The 22,324-nt window shown below is 41.4% G+C and overlaps 1 protein-coding gene across 5 annotated transcripts in view; it reads right to left on the bottom strand.

Annotated features, from left to right (window-relative positions):
- Positions 1-22,324, bottom strand: part of MAP2K5 (mitogen-activated protein kinase kinase 5) — a 140,839-nt gene that overhangs the window by 41,027 nt on the left and 77,488 nt on the right. For 2 of the 5 annotated variants that reach the window (XM_013297336.3, XM_027783356.2), the window contains one exon: positions 11,043-11,072. The exons of 2 other annotated variants lie outside the window; for them this stretch is intronic. In XM_013297336.3, the coding sequence (XP_013152790.2) occupies positions 11,043-11,072 (30 nt within the window). Of the gene's footprint in view, positions 866-11,042; positions 11,073-22,324 lie in introns of all 5 variants that reach the window. One more of the 5 variants, XM_027783360.2, reaches the window with a different exon arrangement.

Below are 22,324 nucleotides of genomic sequence, written 5' to 3'. Positions count from 1 at the left end.
CATTTTGATGGCAACATATTATTTTGAGATCATCTTCATAAATTTTGCATTAAGGTAGCTGTGCCAGTACCTGGAATTGATTCAAAATGCTTAAGACACTCAATTACTTTTTAACACTGTTACCCGATGTAATGACATATTTGCTATTTCACTTGCATTTGATGATGCAACATCATTGTAATTGATTCATTTTCTCAATTAAATAAAGCTACTGTGCTTTCCTCTATGCGAATGCCACAGAGACTCCCCAGTTAGATGTATTACCTATTTTCTCTGTCTCAGATATATTGCTTGTAAGGCTGCACTGTGCTCCTCTGTTAACTCCACTAGAAAATGCAATGTTACAGTCATATTTTTCAAGTTCTGAACAGCAATGAACTTAGCTGTATTTATATTAGGCATATTTTTCACTGTTAAAACTATGTTGTTTACCTTTTCCAAGATGACATTATTGGGCAGCCTCTGCAACTATAAACCAAACCTAACTGACGACAACTTTACAGTCAGTGCTTCTCCTTTTGCACACAGTTCATGAAAAAGTGAAGCATCCAGTTTTATAGCACATTAAGAACAGTTTTAAAAGTACTCAACATAAAACGTTTTATCTTCCTGTTCACCCGCGCTCCTTTTCTTCCTCCCCTAACCGTCTGGTTTTCGTGCACCGCTGGGAGGTAAGAAGTTTAGGAGGCAGGTTGGTCTCGAGGGATCCAAGTGCAGCTCCAAAGCTCGAGCATTTGGTGCGTTGCTACCCCACGCGATGCTCAGAAACGCGGGGATCAGGGAGGAGATGGCCACTGTCACGTTTTTGTACTTCCCATGAAGAATTTCAAATAGTAAAATGGTAGCAATAACACAACTGAAAACCCTGCTTGAAAGGAAGACAAAAAAGGCGCAGTACACGTTTTAATATCAAGGAACGCTTTGATGTGCTCATTAAAACATCCTCCCCCTCTCAGAAAGGTCACTTCAAGCCTTCCACCACCACCACCTCCCCCAGCCACGCCAGAATGTGTCTGAGCCCTTGCCCTGCTCATCGCTGGGAAGCCCAGCTGGTCAGAAGGTTTTGTAAGCTTTCCATATCCAACCAAACTGGTGTGAATTTGCAAAATATCAGCCCTTTGGAGGTTTTGAACCTCTGCTGTATTTGTTGTGGGTTTACTTACTGCATGTGACAGGTTATCATTTGAAGAAGCACGGCAGATGATAACTAAATCTATCACATTAACAGTCTGTTTCTTAGGTCATGAAATATCAGTGGTATCTGGATAAACCACTCCATAAAGTACATTCTCCAAATGGCTTTTTTTTTTTTTTTTTTTTAGTTAAAAATGCAAAAGTTTGCCTCCTGCTTCATCTACTATTTACTGAATGCCTCTGGTTATGAAAAGCAACTTTTGACAGACCATCAGGTTATATTTCTGTCTCCATGGAGATACTTTGGACGGGCAGTGGCTGAGAAGACCTCTACCATCCCTCTCACATTATATTCACAAGCACAATCAAGGAAACTCAAATGAATCCACCCCGGGTAACTTAGAGGAGTCACTAGCTATAGCTTTAATTTTCACTTTTACTCTCTGGAATTAGGACTTGCCCTGGAGCTCTTGTTTGAGAGATTTGCAGGTGACCTAGGGTTAGATCTTCCCATATCAGTTAACAAATTTTCTCTTTACGTATTATGCTGCTTTTCAAGCTAGTGATTTTTTTTTTAATAGAAAAATACATATACCAACAAATCACACAGTTATGATTTTTAAGGGAGGCTTCACAGCAGAACATTTATTTTCCTAATCTAGGAAACTGTGGATTTTAAAATTACATATAACTAACTTTTAATCTTTACAAATAAGGGTTAAGTTTTGTTGAACAGCAGAACCTACAAACATTGCCTCCTACTGACAAATGACCAACGCACACTTGTTTGTTTCTGCCCTGGTATAAATGGAAAAGGAATACGGAAGCGTACTACATTTCCACGTGGTCTTCACCACTGTGGGTTTTACTCTTCCTCTGGAATAAAGGCATGACCTTCAGATATATTTTACAAATGCTTGCAAAATTGAAATTGGTTATACTTCTGAAAGAAATCAAAGCACCAAACCAGCAAGACTGACCCCCCCTAATTTGTTCCTGATATTCTAAAAACCCTCTTCATCCCAATCTGTGGATTTTGCAAATGGCAAACTTCAATCACTGTCACAAAATACAGGACAAAAAAAAAAAAAAAAAAAAGGATAAACGTAATATTTTTTTTTAAAAAAAGACAATTCACAACAACCTTAATATTAAATATATTCTTACAATTATATTACATTGGTTTTCCCAGAGGTCTACAAACAAATTTATATAAAGAGATTATTTCATCCACCACTGAACTGCAGCCACTTCTCACAGAAATCTGTTTACCAGAGTTCAGTAACACAATTCAACGAAGTGGGCATGAAAAATATGGAGGGAGTGCGAGAAGCCAACAATAAGTGCCACCCAGGAGTAGGACTGGGATGCTCATGTTAGCACATTCCTCAGGCAGCAGGCATGTGGGACAAGCACATCTTAGGGAAGACAGTAAATTTAGCAAACCGCTGTTTAAAACCTTGTTTCAAGCGTCACAAACAGTGCAGTCAGTAGAACAAAGGGTGGTCAGCCAGAAACCAAATAAAGCAACGGGGTTTAGTTCTAACCAGTTCTGGCTTAACATCATCCTCGTTTATCAAATTTAGCGAAATGACCGCCAAGGTGATAGAGAGGAGGAATACCATGAGAACCTAGAGGACACTACGGAAGAGGAAAACCAATCACAACTGAGTAGGAATAATGCCACAATGCTACACAAAATCCCCCGAACCCCAAAAGGACAAACGCCACAGCAGGGTGCCCAGGGAGGAGGACAGCCTGAAGAGGTTATCCTTCCAGGGAGGAGGACAGCCTGAAGAGGTTATCCTTCCAGGGAGGAGGACAGCCTGAAGAGGTTATCCTTCCAGGGAGGAGGACAGCCTGAAGAGGTTATCCTTTCTCCATGCAGCACCGGGCTAAGCCTGTGCGCCCAGAGAGCCGTGGGCCGGCTGGAGGAAGATTGAAGGAAAACTGTAAGAACAGCCAGAAACCTAGAAAGGAGACACTAAAAGAACTGGGCTCTTCAGACTAAAGACAGAGCAAGGATGACAACCACCAATGCTCCTGCACCTCCTCTCCGTGCTCACTACACGCACAACTACCACTATACGCTGCAGTGAGGGGAACCTTTCCAATAATAAAGCAGAGGAACAAATAATCTAAGGAAACAAGGGAGCCTCTAATACCAGAAGCACTGAAGAGCAGCAGATAAATATACATCAGGATTGTCCCTCCTCATAAGCACACCGCTGCCAGGCCCTTCTAGCTTGAAAGAAACTGAAAAATTGCTAAAGCCTGCCACTGGAAGCCACCTAGAAAAATCCCGAGCTTTCTCCGAAGAGCTGCAAAATCAAGTGTGATCACTACAGATGAGACAATTCTAGGGACATCTGAAAGAATATAACCCAAGGCAACAAAAACGCTTTGTATGAGTGTCGTTTTCTAACTAAACGGAGGTGCTGAGTGGGTTGAGGCACCACACTATGCAGTGAGCACCCTCTCCTACGTCACTCGGCCGCCCACTGCAGGTAGCGTTGCACTCTCATGAATTAAACACATGGTTCCACAGGGCTGGCAGAAGAACGGCTGCCGTGGAAGGGAAACACTTGCCCAGACCTCCAAATCATTCACTCTTACTCTGGCTGCTGGGGCTCCTCACTACATTGAGCAACCATCACCTAGCAGAGGAGGAAAGGTCCGTGTGTGATGTGCTCCTGCAGGTCATGTTGGAAACGCAGCCCTTGGCCCCGGCAGAGACCCCTGCCTTAGCAGCCCACGGACAGAGCAAACAGCAAACGTTGGGGCCGCTGTGGCCATCTCCAGAGGTGCCTCCAACTCACAGGGCACTGAGGAGCAGGTATGTGCCTCCTCCTTATCCCAGCCAAGGCAGCCGGCTCAGAGCACGGAAGAGATGTAAATTTTCAGTAAATCCAGTATTTGCTGACAGTAAGCAAAGGGCCACCTAAACCAACCTAACCACGCCAATCCATCCACCTACCACTAGCTTTTTTTTCCTTAAGGAGAGCCGATCTTCCAGGTTTAAATTTTCATTCAGGCAATTCATTCAATGGCATCCACTGCAGGAATTGTGAACTGTGAGAAATGTTTCCTTCAAGTCACAACAGGAACATCTCCCATTCCACAGAAGCACCAACTCATGCAGGAGATCCCTATATATTTGCAAAAATTTCTCTGAAGGTATTTCAGTATTTCCTCCTGGATGGCTGGGGTTTTTCCCCCCCTCCTGATAAGCAGCTCTCATGGCAACAAGCATCATTTCATTTCAGGGATCTCATTTCAGGATCTCGCTCAACTTCCACAGCCCAAAAGGTAACAGCCACACAGTGCAACAAAAGGGCTCGCTGCATTAAGCCATTTTCTTACGCAATACACACTGGGAAGGGTGACAATCCCGTAACTAACTGGAAACCACAAACTTACATCCTGACTGTAAGATGTGCCTGTGGGCAATTATCTGTAGTAGTGAATTTTCCCCCTGTAGTAAATGGAACTTTTCCGAGGCTTGAAGCTGATGTCAGTGCGACCATGAGGTTTTACACAAGCCAAGGGAACAGGCACAGGACGTGTCCTGGAATGCTGGTCACAGAACACCCCTAACCCCAGTCCCCCAGACTGCCTCGAACTGTCGGGGTTAGAAAGCAAAAAAAAGTATACATCAGTCCTTCAAGATCATGAGCTAATTAAAACATACTGTAAAATCAGGATTTACTGATTACCTACATTTCCAAGCTTGACCATATTGTTCAAATATCAGTTTTACATTTTATTTTTTTAAAAAAAGACAGGAAGATTAAAATAATAATAAAAAAAATTAAAAAATTTGTCTTTAAATTTGAGGTTCCTAACGGATTTTTTTTCTCCCCTAAAAATCTCTTAATTTTCAAAAAAGAAAACACTTACAGAAAAAAACTAAAACTAAATTCAAATTTTACAGCAAGTTTCTAATTGACGGATCAAATTTATGTCAAAACTTATTTCTGGCTAAGGAGAAAAAAAAAAATAATAAAGCAAAATGGAGCTGAAGCATATTATCTCACAAATGATATATGCAGTGAAACCTAAGTTAAGAAATTGGTAAGAGCTTAAAATAATAGCAAATGACTTAAAATATTGCCAGCGATTTCTGGAATATATTATAAAAGCAAAAATATTTGCACAAATTTATCATATTTAAGATATTATACAGTAATTTAATTCACTATTTTTGGCATTAGCATTTGAACAGTGTTTAATGTCTTTTAAATGGTTAGATATAATGATACATGTGGAAGAAAAAAACATTTCTTTCTTAGTGGGAGACGTGCTGTAATCAGCCCTCAATTTGTTCTCACAAAATAAATGAATGCTTAAAGGATGTTTCTGTCAATTGAAAAAACAACAGTAAAATGGCTACTTTACATGCCAAGTTAAACTAAATATTTTTTTCCTTGACAACCTGCTTACATTTAAATGAAACCAGGGCAAATTCAGTCAATAGTATGGATTACATATAATAAAAAGAATCTTAGACCATGTTAATACAGGGATCAGAAAGCAGCAACTTCGTTTAAAACCATGCAATTATTTAGCAAACTAAGATACAGCAAATAAATTAATCTGTTTTAAAGGGAAGCGCTTGCACAGTAGCTTTTTGACCTATAATTAAATCTTACTTGCAGAAATCACAGCGAGGGTAGGATTTGCTGATGAAAGGATAAAAACAAAATCTTGCAAAAAAACCCCAGCTTTGGTATGAGAAATAATAATAATAATAAATATATCTGCAAAATCTTGCTCTGCTGAAAAAAAGAGCTATGTCCCAGAGCTGGTGTAAGTCTGCATTGTCCCCTGATCTCCCTGGAGCAGCAGAACTGATTTGCTCCAGCTGAGGATCTGGCCCAGCATACGCAGAATATTCTGCATCGTCTCTCCGATGCTTTTTATATGCTGGGGTTTGGTAAAAGTACAAACCTTTCCCTAACAGGAGGAGCAAAAAGCCGTTTTCTTTCACTGAGGATTTTTCTCCCCCTGTATATTTTCTTATAAAGCAAACCAATGGCAAGTCTATAGTGAATGCTTTCTTGGGCTATAAAATTTCCTATTATCCACTTATATTTTCTTTGCAGTGGGATTTAAGAATGCCTCTTCCTTGAGACGAGTAATATGTCATCATTTTGTTGAACTAACAGGCCTGACAGTCTTGTCTCTCCGAGTTTGAGACACCAGGGCTCTGTGCTCGTGTTGCTGGGAAAAGGAAGGTGAAAAAGCTGGGAGGAAAGAAAAAAAAAAAAAAACCCTGAAGGGAAAAATCTAACTGGAACTAAATTCTTTACTAATTCATTCCCATTATTTATCATGCTGCAAAACCAAACTCTTTATATTAAAAAGGACATTTAAATTACGGTCTCTCTTACTTTCACTACATTTTGAAAGAACTTATTTGAATCCTTGGATTATCTATTTTAACAAATATCATCTTCTGCATTCATCATTTCTCCTGTCTTTTTGATCTTTTTTCTACTTATCATGTTCTTTATTTGAAACAGATTTTTAACAGATAATCTTGATCGTTACAACAATATCTTGCTTGCATTTTATTCAAATAATTCTTAAAAACAGCTTAAAAAGCCGTTTGGAATAACATCAAGCTCTCCATCAATCAAATGAAAAAATTCCGCTGGCGGTTGTATAAACATCAGATCAACTCTGATGTCTTCAAGGATTTCAGAGTGAACCATAAAAAACTCCATTAACTTCTGACAAAGAATGCAAATTAATCACAACATGGGGTGAAATGAAATTAAAGGCTCTTTTCTAATCAATGACAAGGCAGGATGAAATATTTGTTACTCTCTGCGTTCAGGCTGCCGGGATGCTCACGCTTTCCCGGCGCATCCCAACCGCAAGGTGTGAGCACGGATTCACCCGGGGTAGCTGCTTAGCCCTCCCCATCCCTACAGCTATCTGCTTACAAGTCGCCCGCATTCACAAAACACACTAATCATCTGAATCTCAGGTGCATCCAATTTGTTATTCACACTCTCCCGGTGCCAGTGAAAAGCCTGGCGTAGACAGATGCACCAGGAACCTTAAATGACAGTTTTGGCCTCCGGAAGTGCGATCGCTACAGCAAAATCTAGTACAGCCTCCAGGTGAAATGTCTGGAGCTCCATATGGAGCAGGGAAAATTAACAACAAGATGAAAATCGCTGTAGCAGCAGGGAGTCTGAATTTAAAAAAAAAAAAAAAAAAGAAAAAAAGGGGGAAAAAAAAAAGAAAAAAATTTAAAGATGAGGAAAGAGAAGTAATAAATTAATGGGGTGTGAAAACATTCAAAGCTTTACAATACCAGGGGCAGTATTTGCTCAGATTTGGGGGTGGGGAGCAGTGGGATGGGAAGGTGAGGGATGTGGGACAGGATTTTTTTGGTGGATTTTTTCTTTTTTTTTTTAAATAAAAAAACAACTTCAGGTCATTTTCATGTAATTTATTAAGCGAGGCCTGGAATTGCAGCCAAAGGAAGGAAAACATTTCTCTAACTGCAAAAGTATCTTAAATACAGTCGTCATAATCCACACTTTCCTATAGCTGATTAAATCCTCGGCAGCCGAGTGCTGCCTATTTCTTTGGAATATTTCCCTAATGGATGCAGCATCCTTTTAACATCCTGCTTTGTATAAAGTTTGACTACAAGCCGAGAATATTTAGTGGGTAATTCTTTTCATTTCTCCTAAATTGCATTATCATTAAACAAGTCATTGCCCCCATCGCGTTTTTATACAATATACTGAATTTGAATCTATGTGATTAACTGTACATCCCACAGTTTGTTCAGCCACTGCACATCTTTGGGGTTCCAAGTTAAAATTTAATCAAATATAATGTGAGGTGCCATGGCCTTTTCAGTGTGAGGTTTGGTGGTTTGTTTTTGGTTTTTTTTTACAGTTCTTTCTGCACAGACATGTAAAATCCAAACCACATAAATTAAGGTTAAACTTTTATGAGAAATTTGAAACTTTTTTTCCCTACGTGCCATCTTCAGGTACCTAAAAAGCTGGGCAGACTATGGACTAGCAACTGGGTTTGGTGGAAGGGGCTGCCCTTCTTTTTTAAATGTTTATGTAGCACAGAACTCATTCAAAAGAGTAATTTTTAGTATGTGTGTGAGCACATGCACCATTCCTACTAGTTTTAATAGTTACGCAAACACATCAGGGGAAGAATATACCCTTAAGTGCTTACGTCTGTAGCTACAGCAAATCCCATGAGCATCATACCTACTCCTTCCAAAAGGAGTTTTACACAGCGCCTTGCAATGCCATGCCAGGAAAACAAACAAAACAATGAAAACCGTAACGGTTTTAGCAATCTCCTACATTTTAAAGATTAGAGTTTCCTGTTCAAAGTTTTTGTAGTGGAAAAGTCTGTTCCAATGGTTACTATTTGTTATTTCCTTGTTCAGATCGCTACCTTTCGCAGTTAGCTACAGATAATGAAGTTAGCTGCACATCAAGAGAAAAGAAAATTACAGAAACTTTAAACACACCCATAAGCAACTTTACTTTCATGAGTAGTTGCTCACATGCTTAAGTGCCTTCAAGATCAGACTTTATAGGGAATGTAAGATTAAATAATGCTAGTGTGACGAGTAATTGTTAGCAAAACTATAAATACTTATAGAAGATGTGGAAACTGGGAAGTGGTAAGTTCTATCATTAAAATATTCTACTAGGGTCAGGGAAAAAAAAAATTAATCATCTTTTGCTCTTACTGGCACACTCCAGAGTTCTGAATTTCCACACTGCAATGATTCCCCCTATAAATCTTATTCATTTCAACTGAATTTGTACAGACCATTTCTTTGTGTCTTAAAAACAGAGAATAAGGAAAAAAATAACATTTGTTTTTCCATCTACAGCTGTAGATAAATATTAATTTGCAGGAAATTTCAGGTGTTCTCAAACATGGACCCATAGTTCCCATTTTCATAGAGAAGTAACTTCAAGTTATTTAGGGGCAAATTCTGCCAACACACATATCATTAGCTTCATTCATTTGAACAAGCCCACTGAAGTGAGGAAGGTTTACTCCAGTGAGTGAGTGCAGAATCAGGCCCTTATGTAAGGGCGAAACATATTTAGACATAAACACCCCTCCACCCTCCAGCTAATTATCCTCCTAATGAGAGTGGGTTTCTACAAATTCTTGTGACCAGCTATGTAAGTGCATGTCTAAAATACTTATTCTTCACATAAAAATCCTTATGAAAAGCAGTTGCTTGAGAAGCTTAATAGCTACATTTTAAAGTTTCACCTCCTCAACTGTTTTACATTAAAAAATATATACAATTTCATGGACTACTGACTTGCCAAATATTCTTTTACAAACCCGATCCGTTTTTTAATTAGAATAGCAAAAAGGATCTTAAACTAGCAATCATGTTTTGCTCCCAATTCAGAAAACAAATTTTTGTCTAGAATCATACATAATGTATGCGCTCCAACTTCCTTCCCCAAGCTCCAACACTTTTGTCAACAGAGGGTTATCTCAAATTGTATCCCACGTCACTTTGATTTAGTGTTATAATACACCATCTACAATGAACACCAAGACACTCAACGAGCACAAGTGAGTACGCCGATGTATGGAGGACACTTCAACACAAGAGCTTCTTTTTCAATCCCCTCTTCAAAGGAGAGGGTACATTTTAAAATATGGATAAAATATGCAAAGGATGGCCTGTGAACCAGCTACAGTGCTCTCGGTCAGTACACATTTTCTATAGGAGATGAGAAAGTGAAAAAAAATCGGTGTATTTCTACATACGCAAAACCTTTGCAAGTCCATAAAAGTGTCAGGAGAATTTGCTTAAAACAGCTTATAAAAATGGGAGAGAGAGAGTCCCAGCCTATTATTCAATAACCATGTTTGTGATGCATCTGCATAATCTAACCATGCATAAATTAGTATGTGTATTACAACAGTTATTTGCATAATAATAGCAAGTTAATAGATGCTTAAAGAGCACAGACCAACACCACCTTTAAATCAGACATGCCTCCAGGCACTCTGATCTGTACAGACCAAGATGCAGAAAACAGTGTTCATAAAACACATGAAAACATAAAACCCACATTCAAATAATTCATTTTAGTCCCTGGACACTTCACTTTTTCCCCTCTCTCAGGAAAGAATAATTTGAGGAACTACAGAATAGTTTGTTACTATGATTTCTAACATCCATCTTGCAGTAAGAATTTAAAGTAAGCAGCCAACTTATTTCTGGATTGGCTGTTTTGTTCAGAGCTTCCTGGTTTTTCAAGCATACAAAGTAAAATATTACATGGTAATGCAGGACTCGGCACTGGTCTAGCCATTGCCGCTGAAGATGGGAACAGTTTTACCACCAACTTCAATGAAACTGGGGTAGGTCAGTGGAAAGTTAGAAAATGCTGTATCTAAATAAAATACTAATATTAGGTCCTCTTAAAAGGGAGAATCCAGAGCTCCCTTAAGTATTCCATCCACATTATATTCTTGAGAAGATTTTAGACCATCATACCATTATTTAAAATTGGAATTAAAAAAACCAAACCAAAACAACAAAGGAGTAGATACACCTTCCTGCTTCAAAAGCACTGTTGTACAGATTGGATTATTTTAATCTCTCAACAAAACAATCGTTAACATCATCATAATTTTCATTGTCTCCAGGGAAAGAAAATCTAGAGTTTGGAGAAGAGAAAAAGAGGGTGGGGAAAAAAAAAGAAATCAATAGAGACTTCTAAATGACTCCTTCAAGATACCACTTTTCAATTTAACAGGACAGATTTATTTGTATGTGGCTCAAATGTTCACAATTGCTCTCTGCACCTTCATACATAGGAATGAATGTCACAGTGGCAAACAGCAGTAATGAACAATCTTACCTGAGGATATGGAAACCTCCCAAGAGCAAGCTGGGAAAGGAAATAATATTTGTCTAGTTATATAGATTTGCATGGAGGGCACATTTTCTTAAAGAGAGAAAAGTACTCAACTCTTACTATTGTATAAATTGGAAAATGTCAGCAAAAGTAATTCTGAAAACACACAAAGAGCTGTATTTAGAATGGAGTAATTCACAACAACTGCCCCTTGTTCTATGTTTCTGAGTATTTCTGTATTTCCCAAGCTCTTTTGTCTGTACCACTCAGTAACATCGTCTGATGCCCAGGTTCCTGAGGACTCTCTAAATTAAACCAGTTCAGCCTCAATAGCGAGGCCAACGACACCGACCTTTACTGATAATTATCTGCAATGAACAGGTATCGGAGAGCATGCACTGAACTCCCAAAGTCCTCCCTTAACTGGCTCAGAGTAAAATCTGGGTTATATAGCTGAGGTTTGCTTCCTTATCGGTGTCAAACCCAGCTAGGAACCTGTGCGTGGGATCGGGAGAGAGACCATGGCACGCGCAAAAAGACATTTTATCTTTTCTCCAGATCTACTTTCAGTTGCACACGATATCAGCTGATTTGTTGCCCACACTTTATAAGTCAACTGATGCATTACTAGAGTATCTGCCAGTACCAGCGTTAGACCCAACAACACACTACTGTTGCCACAGCTAATACATATTCCACGATAAATACTTCCTACAAGACTTTATGTTTTCCCATTTGGTATCTGAACCTTGGAAACAACTTCAGCAAACTACAGCTAGTTTTAAGTTATTTTGTCTACTATTCAGTGAAGGACAAGGGTTTTCAGAATTGACACAAACTCCTCCAAAAGGGCATTCAAAGCAGCTCTGTTCCAACCTTCCTGGATAAGCCCAGCTTCCTCCACGGTTCACACAGGAGCCAGAGTCAGATGAGCTTCTCCAGACTCCAATTAACCTTCACGAATCCTCCCGCCACCAACCTTCAGAAGGAGGTCTACCAAAAGGGTTACGGCCGCACTACTATCACTGATGTGACTGATGCATGATAAACCAGGTATATTCACATCAGACTGACCAACAGCATCAGGGCTGAAGGTCTCAGCCATCCTGTCACATGCTGCAAAGGCTAAACCACACGTCAGCGCTGGGCCAAAGCTGCTTCACAGCACCTGTGTTGCCACTGATACTTGAGCTCCTCACAGCCGTGGTTACTTGACCCAGCCAGACTGCAGCTGAAGCCACTGTGTTAACCTACGATGAAACCGCAGCCTGGCAGGCAGCACAAAACTAGCCTAAGCATGAACAATAAGGCACAGACAGAGCTGTAGCAAGGTGGGGAACTGATGGGGCAAAGACCCGCTGACATACTTGAGCCTCACCAGGACAAAGGTCATGAGAAGGTAGCAAGAAGCTGACAGCATGAGGGGAAGCAACCAGGGTACAGCAGAGATAGCACCCTTTCTGTGATTCCAGCTGCTGTCCAAACCTAGTTTCGTACCAGCCACTTGGCTGCGAGCCTCAGCAAATACAGCAAATTTCTTCCAGATCCTCCAAGGAAAGACATTATAAAAGCAGAGTAGGTCTTGAAGCATTTGCGTAAGAGAGGCATGCAAGAGAAACCCTAACAGATGAAACAATTTTTTTGGTCGCTACTCTTTGAAAGAAGCTCTCACAATATTGAGATAGTATTTGTCCTGAAAACCCACAGATGTATCAAATGGGTTCTAGAGGGGCCACTCAGTTTGTACAGTATCTCTGAATGCTCACTCACTGCACAGACACACCACAGTTATGGGAAACACATACCTAAATTTCCATGCATCACTGAAAAATCACTCTGGTCTTTTCTGTACATCTCATCACTGGGAGTTTGCATAATGGCTGAGGAGGAGCCATCATGGTCTGCTCTATCAGTATGGTGTTGACCAAGGATCCCTACAAGCAGTAGCGTATGCGGTTTTTCCAAGACGTTTCTATTGTGCCACTCCTCTCTCCGAAAGCTGTGATCTGCTTGTACACTTCCATTTGGGAATCGTCGTGTTTTCTTGGTTTCTAAGACCAGCACGACAGAATGTAGAAGAAATCAGGCTTACAAGAGACACTGGAACAGGGAATGACGTTAAGGTGACAAAGCAAGGAAGATCTCTTTAGGTTCTCCAAAGCAACACAATTTAAGCTAGCTTCCTCCGCTGGGTTTCTCCTGTGCTCTGCCTTCCAGGCTTGCCTTTAAGACTCAACTCTTTGGGGTAAATTCCACTTTTCTGTTCTGTTTCTGATGCAGTGTTGGGTGCAGTGCCTCTCTTTGCAGCAAAGTCACCCTCGTAACAAACCAACCTGAGCTCAGCAGGCTTGACTGCCATCCTTTCTATCACTTCGGTCTGGTTCACAGCTTCCCCCATTTCAGTGTCACTCCAGTCACTGATGGCAGGCTTTGAAACACACTGCTAAATAGTTAAGCAAAGACCCTAAGTTTTCTGTTGTGCTCAGTCTTAAAGACCAGGAGTTACTAAACCAGAGACTTTTTCATCTCTCCTTTTGGGAGGACGATCCTTAACTTCCAAGAAGCTGGCTGAGATCCTAAGCAGCGCTGCTTAGCCTATAAATGCCTAGCAATAAACCTGCAAATGCCACACACTTTTGCATGAACAGAAGTAAAAGAAATCCCGATTCTCCCAATGACTACTGACTTAAGAACAGTCGTTACAATAGCTACAGACTTGTAGAAATGTAACAGTTATCCCACTGCTGAACAAGAAGATAATTATGGCTATATGCACAGGGCATCGTTCTGCAGATCTTACTGAAGCAGGAAAATGACCACTGCCTCGACGATGACTTCAAACATTTCCATTCCCACTGACAATTCCTCTCCCTCACCACCACAGGCCTCAGCAGGGGCTCCAAAGGCAGCAGTTTTCTGCCAGACATAAGTATGGCATGTATAAACGAGCTTCCAGGAATCCAAAATGCATCAGGAACAAGTTCTTTGAGGGTTGTTAAAAAAGAAACATGTTCCTCAGTGAAGCTGCTCCTGGAATGAGAACTGCAAAGCAACACAGCCATGGACACATCATGTGCCAGTTCTGCATCCCCCTGAACCACCACTCGATTCATCTAGTCAGAGTTGTTTCCTCCCTGCAAGATTGTCAAGGTATTATAAATTAAGAAACTTACCAAAGAGTATGTAATCTTCCCTGAAATAGCCTGCAGATATGTCACTGTACTAAATGTGTTTTAGATTTAATGAAGCTTTAATGTCCTTTTTAATTTTGCCTGTTTCTGTATCACCAGGGGTCGAGCAAGGCAATCAGCACTCAAGAGGGTGGTTTGGTTTAAAACTAGGAAAAACTCATTTGCTTATGAGTTGCACTGTATTTTCTTAATTAAATTTACTAAGTAAAATGGTTTAAGTTCAGCCAACCAATGACCTCTGTATGTAGATTTAGATTTATAAACAGCATCACAGTTAAAAGAAAAAAAAACCAACCCCAAAACAAACAGATTAGAGCTTCACTAAAGAGATTTTCATACTTTCCATCATCTGTCTCAAGGAAGTCATATAAACATCTGCAGCACAAGCCCAACGCAGGATACTAAAAAAAAAAAAAAAAAAGTAAACTACCATACCAGGCTATCAGAAACTTATCTCCCCTGCGTTTGCACGATGAAACTCAGGAACTTGCAATTTTGTTTTTAAGGCACTGTAACAAAAATACAGTATTTCCACTCACACCAAGTTAGGTTTGCGGACTGACCAGTATTTTACGTAGCTCTGGATATTAAGGAGGGGAGAAGGGAATGCTTAAAATTCAAGGAGCCGTTTCTCATTTCCCTATGGATACCCTCCCACTACACAGGAACTGTAGGAAACATTATTTTAAGAAGGCCCAGCAAATTGCAGTGACAGCTTGGTAGGGAAATATAAATGAGAATCAGCCCATATCAGCAAGGACTATGTCAGAATACACTCTCCTACACCATTTCATTCCAGAAAAACCACATGTCTGTGTGTGGTTTTTTTTGGGGGGTGGCGGTCGTGTGCCTGGTTTTTGTTAAAACGGTTATTTTCTTAGACATAGGTCGGAGCACTTAAAACGCTCATCTTATGGCGTTCAGTGAGCTTGTGTCCTGAAAATTGAGGTGCACTTCCAAGTGCAAGGACCTGCTGGAGCCTTCCCCCAGACCCAGAGAGAGCTGCAGATGGAGGGATGGGGTGCACCATCAGCTTGTAATCCAGTACTTGATAAACTGAGAAATCATCCCAGATTATTAAACAACAGGCAGAGGTACAGTGTGCATGTATGCTGATTTTTATCAAACTATATCTAAAAAACACGTAAGGGAAAGCAAAAAGAGCGCGAGGCAGCCAGTTTCAGCAGGGGCAGGTGCCTAAACCATCCGTGCCGAGCGGCCACGAGGAAGGCTGGAAAGCAACACCAACCTGTTCTCAAATACACACATTTAACGTGCAGCTCAGTAACACAAAATTAAATTGACTTGTTGAAATAATTTAATTAACAACTTTGGAACCAAAAATGGAAATCCAGAAATCCTCACCAACAAACCGCTTCCTCTGTGTCGCTCCCTGCTTGCCTGCCTGTGTATTGTTAATAAGAATTACAACAGCAACTTGGTCTGTCTCCTGTTCAGAAAGTGACTGAGGGAAGGAAGTTCAAAACATATTTTTAGGACACTCAGGCAATAAAGTCTCCTACTTAGATTATTGTCTATGTTGTGCAAGTTGTTTTTTAATTTACAGTTATACAGAAAAGCATGGGATGTTTTTATTCTTAATTTAGACACATTCCATGTTTCTCAGCATAACTGCAAATTGAAAATAAGCACTTACAATATCGCTAGTGATCTAGCTGAAGGAGGACTTTATAGTCTGAAATGTTCTAAAATTTGTTCTTAATTACCTTGTGCACATTTTACACAATTAAATTTCCATCTAAGGATTTTGCATTTAGATTGTGCACTGCAGTTAAACCCTCATTTTATGGAAAAGCAGACACCACTTCGGAACATTCAGACACAGGAAACTTTAAAAATCAGACTTAACTACTGGATAACATAAAATTCCCTAGGTGAAGTTTCATTCCAGGACCAATTTATACATTCCTAGATAGATGGCTTAAAATCACCTGAAACTCTGCAGGGTACAGACCTTAATAAATATTAAATACCTCAAAAACTACTCTCAGATTTTTCTTTCCTTCTAATATCAATTTCACTGTCCTCTTATTGCACAGTTAAAAAAAAAAAAAAATCCGAAAGGATATAACAGCAATTTACCAGCGTTAAAGTGCTTCTGAGGTTAAACTGACAACAAAGAAGAACAGAAACACAAAGCATCTTGAAGTAGGGTTTCAATTAAATGTGCAGGATTTAGTAATGCAGGACGAAAAAAGAGTTACAAATTAATTTAATCTTCTGCCTATAGTTTGCAGCTGCACTCCAAAGTGTCTGGGGCTTAAGAACAAAGCCTTGAAAGGCCTCAGAGTGAGGAAAGCTTCAATTTTTAATGTATAACGCCATTAGCTGATAACTTGTGGAATCTGCGACCCCTGCGGAGGGGCATAAGCGCGGGTAACAGAGACTGATGAAGTGACATATTTGTTCATGTCTAGGACTATGAGGAAGAAGGTTATTACTAATACCGTCAGGCCCAACAGAAATATGCCCTAATAACCTTTGGGACATTCCTTGGCTTGAGCAGATGAGTTTGAGATCTCTCTACATAAAATATATTAAAAATCAAAGCCTAATTCACCTTAATTAAAGATAATTAGTTTCACTTTGACTTCTTTTAAATATGAACTATAGTAAATGCACTGCAAACTAAAGACTGCAGACAATCATGATTAAATTGCACATTTCTTCCTCGCCACGAATCCCTTCTGTTCCCAGCCTTTTACCACTACATCTTCAAAGGTGTTGCTCAGAATAGCAGTGCCTTTTCTAAAGGGAAAAAGGTGGGACACGGGCCTTTCAGGGCAATCAATGGAAATTGTCAGGTGCAAAATTTACACAAATGGTCTGTAACAATTAATGAGACTACTTGTTTGAGCAGAGAGGCTTCCCGCTTATTTGTTTGCTGGATTTAAATTAATACCTAAAGGGAAAAAAAAAAATGTTAAATTTGGTTGTGCTGGTGGAAATGCAGCTCAACTTCAGCTGCTCCCCACCTCCGTGGGCATGAGAGGATTCACCTGCCATTACCAACTGAATAAATAACAGGGAAAGGCAGATTCCACTGGCAAACATTTCTGAATTTTTGACTTTTTAAAGGTGGAAACAGCCGTACTACATAGTATAAGAACAGGGAACGTTCATCTACATTGCATAATCCTATATATTACAAACGCACCATGGCTGATGTTATCCCTTAATTGTCCACCCATCCAGCTGCTCAGGTAGGGAACTGTATTATTTATTTAGCTGCCGCACGGACTGCCCACGGTGGCCCAAGAGCAATTGCTGAGAAATATGATACATTGAGGTCTCAACCCGCGCAAACTGTACCTAAACTTACACTTTATTGCAGCTTAGTTCACAATCTTCACCTAATATAGGGTTACATCCCAGCGCAGCAAGCGGATAAATCATCCTGGAATATTACTCCGGCTAAGTTTAGCTGTGAGTGGAGCATATGTGCTTCCAAGTCACTGAAGCAAAGGCCCATAAAATACACTAATTACTGGAAGTTATGGTCACTGAGTGATTGATAGCACTCTGCAAGGCAACTTCTCTGTTTTCAGCTATTCTGACGGGCCTCCCCCACCACACAGCAATTATTAATTCATGACCCAACCCTCAGGCACTGGTACCTTTACTTCTAATTCCACTGCCACAAAGATGGTGATGGAGCTGGACATTGTCTTCATCCTGGTGGCCGCTGAAGATGGCAGACAAGGAAACGGAGCTAATGGCCACTAAATTCTGCACGTGTTGCAGCCACTCTGAATGGCCAAGTGAGACGTGCAAGGGTTTGCCCCTACAAGAAAGTCACAAACATCACACTCCTACAGCCCTTAAAACCAGAGTAACAAGGTGAGGCTCATTGCAAAAAAGCACTTTTTATTCGCTTGCTTGCCTTAATCCTCAACAGAAGATGTCTGTTATTACGCAGTCCCACCTACATTACCCATGGTCCAAGCTGTGAGGCAGCTCAAGGCACGAGTCTGCTCTCAGCCATACTTCAAGAAACCAAAAACAGCCAGAAATGAAACATTTGCTCTGTAAAGCTGGGTCCTTTCCAGGAAGGGTCTGGCCAAGGGCTAGAGCCACAGAAACCTGCGCTGCTCCAGGCCCTGCTATGGGCAGAGAGATGTCACCCACAGAGGTGGCAATCCTGCGTTTTCAGAAACACTTGGTTCAGATTTGCTCTAATGTCGGTGTTATTTCGTGATCTGCAGCAGCAAAGTAAACACCTAGCACATCCAAACATTGCTTGTTATTAGATGGCTGGGCACAGAAGTGAGGCTTGGGGTTCTAAATTAGTTTAGAGAAGGTTGGAATTCAGTAAGAAGAGGAAAAGAGGTGGAAAAGAGGCAGGGAAAAGGAAGAAAAAAGGAGAAAAAGGCAACAAGGAGGGGGGGGGAAAAGGCAACAAGGAGGGGGGGGGAAAAGGCAACAAGGAGGGGGGGGGAAAAGGCAACAAGGAGGGGGGGGGAAAGGCAACAAGGAGGGGGGGGGAAAAGGCAACAAGGAGGGGGGGGGGAAAAAGGCAACAAGGAGGGGGGGGGAAAAAGGCAACAAGGAGGGGGGGGGAAAAAGGCAACAAGGAGGGGGGGGGAAAAAGGCAACAAGGAGGGGGGGGGAAAAAGGCAACAAGGAGGGGGGGGGGAAAAAGGCAACAAGGAGGGGGGGGGGAAAAAGGCAACAAGGAGGGGGGGGAAAAAGGCAACAAGGAGGGGGGGGGAAAAAGGCAACAAGGAGGGGGGGGGAAGGCAACAAGGAGGGGGGGGGGAAGGCAACAAGGAGGGGGGGGAAGGCAACAAGGGGGGGGGAAGGCAACAAGGAGGGGGGGGGAAAGGCAACAAGGAGAGGGGGGGAAGGCAACAAGGTGAGGGGGGGAAAGGCAACAAGGAGAGGGGGGGGGAAAGGCAACAAGGAGAGGGGGGGGAAAGGCAACAAGGAGAGGGGGGGGGAAAGGCAACAAGGAGAGGGGGGGGAAAGGCAACAAGGAGAAAAAGGCAAAAGTAACTTAAGACACATCCTACTGTATCTACTGAAGTGCCTAGATTCATCTAATGCATCAGCTGAAGAACTTCTTGAATTCTCCGTGTAGGAACGGGGAAATCACGCTTTTCACAAGTTTGCTTAGCGATGGCCTCATGCCACCCACTACGAGCCATCCTCAGCGCCTCTACCAGCACCAGCAGCACCCCCACGGCAAGGCCTCCCCTAGTCTCTCCAGTTTAAGCAAGCAAAAATGCGACTGCTCGCTCCAAGCACGCAAAACCAGGCCAAGTCCACTATGAACTGTCACTTGATCGGAGACACCTCACTTCAGCCAGGTATTTTGTTACGATATCAAGACTCCCGCTCTACATGGAGATTAAATGCAAATTCTCATTTTCCTTTTAAGCTTGACCCTTGCCATCTTCTATTGGGCTATTAATTAATATTCCTACTACCCCTACTCCGTGTCGTTTTTGACACTGTAGGTCACTGCATGGCTCATGTCTGCTTCCAGCAGTCACATGGACATCTACTGCTGCCCCACCACAACTGTACCCCTTCCTACCAAACCTTCACCAAGTCTCCAGCGCCACTACAGGAACTATGCTGTGCCACCAAGCTTCAGGGCTCCCACTGCCCCACCCCCATCCATTTACCTGCTGTTGATTAGGTAAGGGTGTAAAATTGATGAAAGACCAACCATAACATCCACACTAAGTGAAATCCTGCAGAAGACGGAATCGTGGTCTGTAGAACTTCCTGCAGATCAGCTCACAATCTCGATCTTGAACCATTATCACTTCAAAGCTGATGATATGTGACTAATCACTTATTTTAGACTCTTCAGAAAGAGTTCTTTTGAAACCTCCTCGATGCAACTCTTTACATCACATGTATGCAGTTAAACATTTTAAAGCATGAAGTGCTCTAAGAGAATCATCTTAAAGCAGAGCTGCTTCTCTTGTAGCACCCTCTTCAAACATGTTCCTCCTCTTTGCCTGCGTGGTGTGAGTGAACTCTTCCTACATCTCCAGCTGTGCTCCCAGCCCAAGAGTGCTGAAGAGTGTGCTCCACAGTGCTGACACTGCATGCAATGAGTGCTGACCCCGCTCAGACAATATGTACCTGCGCCTGAAATACACGATGTAAGGCATGTTTGTTGCATACATACCACTGTGTCTATATGTGGGAATGCACACAACTGCTGAAAATCTGTCCTATGACTGCTTGAAAACCAGCATCTTAACACAAATGTCACAAACAACTAGCAAAGCTTGAAAGCTCTTGCAAATACACAGATAACAGAGAACTCTGGCGACCGAAGACTTAAAATTCTCCTTTTGGGAGTTTTAAGGACTTGCTTCTAACTTTAAAACCTATATACAAACTCCTTTTCCCTGAAGGAGAGAACACTGATAATCTTTGCAAGAAAAGTTAATTTTAAAAGGAGGCCTGAAACACAGGAAAGTAGCTGTTTTTCTCAGCAGCGGACAGTGGAAAGTAGAGACTGGGATGTGACACAAAAGGAGATGCAAAAAGGTATCATCAGCCAAGCACACGAGCTCATATGCCACAAACTGAGGAAGTTTTGGAAGTGTAAGCAAATCGCTCTCATTTCTTGCGTTCCAATATAATATAATATCAATTCTATCTGCAGACTGAATGAGCCCTGGATCTTCTGGCAAAGATCTGCAAGCGTATACTTTGCCTCAACCAGCAACTCTGATCACAGCTCTAGTCCATTCCCTTCCCAAAACTCCCTTCTCACCTACCATCTCTCCTCACGACACGTAGGAGACTCTGGTCCTCCGTACTGTCTGAAGAGCATGCCAGCACTCCTCAGCAGGCAGCCCCGAGACGGTAAAATCCAGCAGAAACCCAAGAAGCAACCCTCTGTGAAAGCAGGACCTGAGCAGGCACCAGCCCCACGGGTCCCACCAAAACTCTTCTCGCCCAGCCTCTCGTCTCTTACAGCAGCCCGTTATCCCAGGAGAAGCGGCTTGGCTGAAGGCAGACCTGCTCCTCACATCCCCGCAAACAGGCACCGCCGGACAAGGATTGCTGCCCGTTAAAAACCAACACGATGTATTTCATCCTCTTTTGGATGCTTTAAAGTTCACTTTTGGATAGCAGCCGTGCAAGGTAGGGTTAGAGTCACGGTGGAGAGGAACAAGAAATATTAGGCAATTTAATTTATCCTCCTGTGCAGGGCACAGCTCTTGGAGGGAGACCGAATGGGCGACGGAGCGCACACAGCACTCAGACTCAGCCCAGCCAGCCTGGAGTGTGTTTTATGACTGAGTTATAAACCCCTGAAAAACAGCTTTTATAAATGAAAATGCTGACACAGTCTTCAGTGAAGTGACAGCTATGTCATTGGTTTAAATTGAAGTTGCTCTGTCAACCACTATTTGCACTTAAATAAAACACCTACAGACCTCATGAAAACAGACAATTTGTGATGAAACAATTTTAAACAGTTTTACAGATTATGTGTTAAATTTAATTCCCTTCAAAAAAATACTGAAGAAAGAAATACAAACTCCAAAAAATGAAAGAATAATGAAAAAGCTAGCAACATTTGTTCTTTTTTTTTTTTTTTCTCCCTCCCTTTTAAATTTATTTTTTTGTTTTTGGCAAAGGGAAGACTGAGCACCCTCAGACATCTCTTACTTCACAAGGAACAAGAACGCTCACCATATCTCCAAAGTTAGGTGGTACCCACATCTAATACTCTTATATTCTGCTACCAATTATTTGGGGGGCTGTTTTCTTAACCTTCAAAAAGAATGGTTCAGTTTCTCCTTATACATAGCTATGCAGCAAAAAAAATTCAAGACATTTTAAAGGCTCAGAAGAAAATTAAAGAAAATTCAGGAAGATGTACTTAGCTGCTATTTTATGTTATCATATGTCAGAACAGCCCTTGCTAACTTGTTCCCACACACTATTTCTTTTAAATTAACATGCTGTAACTGTACTAGCGCAAAGTTGTAGGGACTGGAGCATTACACTACTAAGTGGAGACGATTTTAAAATCCTATAGTAAATGCTAGCTTCCCTTTTTAACAGTTCCATCAACAAGAGCCTGGGTGTCTC

This window comes from Falco peregrinus, chromosome 1 (genome assembly GCF_023634155.1).
Source record: "Falco peregrinus isolate bFalPer1 chromosome 1, bFalPer1.pri, whole genome shotgun sequence".
NCBI classification, from domain to species: Eukaryota; Metazoa; Chordata; class Aves; order Falconiformes; family Falconidae; genus Falco; species Falco peregrinus.
The sequence above is the reverse complement of the archived record's forward strand: the minus strand, read 5'-3'. Positions and strand labels throughout refer to the sequence as shown.